Raw genomic sequence first — 3,566 nt, forward strand, 5'->3', positions numbered from 1 at the left:
AACTAACACAAACGACATAAAAGCACCATTATCCAATAAAATGACCACAAATGGACATAAAACACCTGGAAACTGACATACGATGACGGGAATGTGAGACAACCGCAAACTTACATAGAAAACTGCAAAATGAATGAAACCGAACACAAAGTGACACAAACAAACATCAAAATGACATAAAATGACGACAAACTTGCACAAAACAACACAGACTGACATTAAAGTAGCACAACGTGACATAAAATGTCTACGAAGGTGGAGAAAGTCAACATGACTGCAAACAAATACAACAAGAAAACAAAGCAACATAAAACAACAACAAAACTAAACTAAACAAACACAAAACAACATCATAAAACCACAAACTGACAAAAACCAAAGAAAAAAAATGAATTAAAATGATTACGAGCAACTTAAAACAAACACAAAACGTAACAAAAGCACAAACTGACATAAAATGAAAAGGAAACACAACTCGACATCAAATGACCACAAAATAACCGAAACACTTGAATCTAACATGAAACCATTGAGGCCAGATTTGAATATCATTCGTCAGCGCCGCAGACAGATGAGTGAACAGATGTATTTAGATCATGATAAGTGGAATTACCCTCCAACCGAACAGAGCTCGGATTGTTTTCAGGACAACAAATTCCTTTACCAGAAGCCTGCAGCGTTACAAACAAAAGTAAAAAAGCCAAAAATATCCACCAACTATGTCCTTATTCCTCCTCCACTGTGACTTCAGGCCAAACAACGACTCCGCTAAAACTCAAAAAGAGACGAACCGAAAACAGACGAAAAACAGACACCAACGGCGTAACAGCACCGCGATGCGACCCGACAACCACGATACCAGACAGAACAGCCACAAATCCATACGACCACAAAACGACCACAAACCGCCGTAAAACCAACACAAAACTACAAACCAGGATGAACTGATCAAAATCCAACATCAAATTACTGCAAAACGTCTACAAAGTGACATTAAGGGAACAAAAACAAACTACAATCTGACATACAAACTGCAAACTGACATAAGATGACGACTAAAAACAACTGACAACACAACAGGTGACAGAAGCTGACAACAAACTAAATGACAGGAAAATTCAAAGACCTACAAAGACTGAAAACCAACATAAAACGTCTACAAAGTGACACAAAATTAGCACAAATCAATAAAAGAGACGACACACTGACATGAGATGACTACAAACCACATAAAACACTACAGATGACCTGAACAGACGACAAAGTGACATAAAGAGACTACAAATTTATTCCTTTTCATTATGTACAAACCGCACAGTTAGCGGCACAATCAACAGAATAAATACTTGGAATATTGTTGGAACACCAGTTTTTAATATGCAGTTGTTAAACTTTGGTCCTCGGTTCCTCCTTAGCAGAACTTCAGGGTCCAAGAAACCAAAGCAGCTGTCAGTTTGTGGTCTGTTAGAACCCAAGAGAACCAGGTTCAACGCCGGGTCGGTCGAACGCAGGTCGAGTTTCCGTCCAGATTTAACTCCAGAAAAAAACGGGTCCATCCAGTCCTGCGGTGCGAGCTGATTGGTCGTCGGACAGAACGCAGGAGAGCAAAACAGGAAGCAGTGAAGTCTGCCGAGCTCACTGGCTGCAGCGCTGAGTTTCTATTGGCTGGAGAACTTCTACAGTGATGAGGCCCCGCCCACTCCCCCTCACCACCACGGCAACACTTCCTGTCTGGAGTCTGGAGAGGAGCGATGGAGACAGAGGAGGTGGTTCTGTGCTGGTCTGGTGTCTGGTCCAGTCTGTAGTAAACCTGCTCTGTGTCCCGTGCTCAGTGTTTACGACGTTTATCCTGTTCTGTGTACATGAACGTCTGAGCTCAGTCCGACCGTCGGCCGCCGTGTTTATCTCTCCGTGCAGCGAGGGCTCTTGGCCAGCTGAGTCAGCAGACGAGCACATCTTTTATAATCTGCAGAGGAGCACAACAACACACAGAGTTAATCTGCAGCAGACAACAGCAGGTCACACAGTCCAGGATGTGCTGAACCTGAGCAGCAGGAACTCTTGGAGCTATGATCTACGTTCGTCCTGCTCAGGTTCACACAAACCCAGCGTCTGGCATCTTTTGTGGTTATTTTGTGTGTCTTTGTGATTGTTTGTTTTTTGGGACATCTACAGACATTCATGGAGCACACCAAACATCTGGACTCCATGTGAGCCCAACACATTGATCTCCATCTGACCAGAGGATGTTCTCCAGCATCCATCAGGCTTCTGTTCATGTTCTCTGGTGAACTTTGATGTGGAAGTTTAGCTGTGAGCAGCAGNGACATAAAGAAACTACAAACCGACATAAAGAAACTACAAACCGACATAAAGAAACTACAAACCAATATAAAATGAGTACAAATTGATAAAAGACTACAAACCATCACAAAGAAACTGCAAATCGGAATAAAGAGACTACAAACTGACATGAGATGACTATGAATGACGTAAAACACTACAGAAGACCTGAATAGACTACAAACTGACATAAAAACACTGTTCCTCCAGGTGTGTGTTATTCCTACAACAGTTACCGTAGTAACTATAGGAATAACACACACTTTTTAAAATCAGAAATCGCCACAAAAGAAGAAAAAAAGAGCTCAGCCCCGTAAAGTGCATTGAAAGTCCAGAATACAGGAAACAGCGGTAAGAAGCCGTGGATGTGCTGTGACATAACTTGGCCAACCTGCAGGCCAACTCGTAACCGCCAGCTGGAGGTGAGCGTCAACCACAGAGGAAATATTCACTTCAAACACGAAGCTGTGCAGCGGCAGCCAAAGTCAACAGAACAGCGATGTGGTTCACATCGTCACAGCCGCCGGCGCCTGGCTTCACACGGGTTCAGCTCACTGGACAGCCGACGGGTCCGAGGGCTAAAACAGAGATTCTCAAACCTGGACAAGGAACAAAACTTCCTCAAAGCAACGGAAGTCATCACTGGCTCCAAAGTGACCAAGAAGCAGCAGACAAATGAACACCGAGATGGAAAGAGACGGACACACAACCGACATGAAACAGCTACAAAACAGACAGAAAAATGAACAAAGATGAAGCACAAATACAAACAATAAAAAACGCTGAAACCAACGTACAGATATCACAATGAAAACAACATTAGCGCATGACATGCTGACATAGAAGACTAAAAACTTATACAACCAGCTACAAACACACACAAAATGGCATCAAACCAACATAAGAAGACCACTAATGGCATCTAAAAACTACACATGGATGAAAAGACTACAAACCTACAAAAAAGACTACAAACTGACATAAGAAGACGACAGATGGCATTTAGAGACTACAACACAAAAAACTACAAACTTAACAACAAACAACATGAAGACATTACAAAAGACTACAAACTGACATAAAATGACAGTGACTGCAAAAATTAATGAAAAAACAGAACTTGACTACAAACGACATAAAATCGTCCCAAACTGACATAAAACAACTTTAAAATGACATCCAACCCATCCAACACCCCCAACACAACCAACACCACCAACACA

At 42.1% G+C, this 3,566-nt stretch overlaps 1 protein-coding gene across 1 annotated transcript in view; it reads right to left on the reverse strand.

Moving 5' to 3' along the window:
- Positions 1-1,270: 1,270 nt before the first annotated feature.
- The window catches only part of alkal2b (ALK and LTK ligand 2b), a 10,556-nt gene continuing 8,260 nt past the window's right edge, over positions 1,271-3,566 (reverse strand). Inside the window, exon 5 of the mRNA XM_008300366.1 lies at positions 1,271-1,966. Within this exon, the coding sequence (XP_008298588.1) occupies positions 1,902-1,966 (65 nt within the window). The 3' untranslated portion in view covers positions 1,271-1,901. The remainder of the gene's footprint in view (positions 1,967-3,566) is intronic.

Source organism: Stegastes partitus, unplaced genomic scaffold (assembly GCF_000690725.1).
Source record: "Stegastes partitus isolate 25-593 unplaced genomic scaffold, Stegastes_partitus-1.0.2 Scaffold1529, whole genome shotgun sequence".
Classification (NCBI taxonomy): domain Eukaryota; kingdom Metazoa; phylum Chordata; class Actinopteri; family Pomacentridae; genus Stegastes; species Stegastes partitus.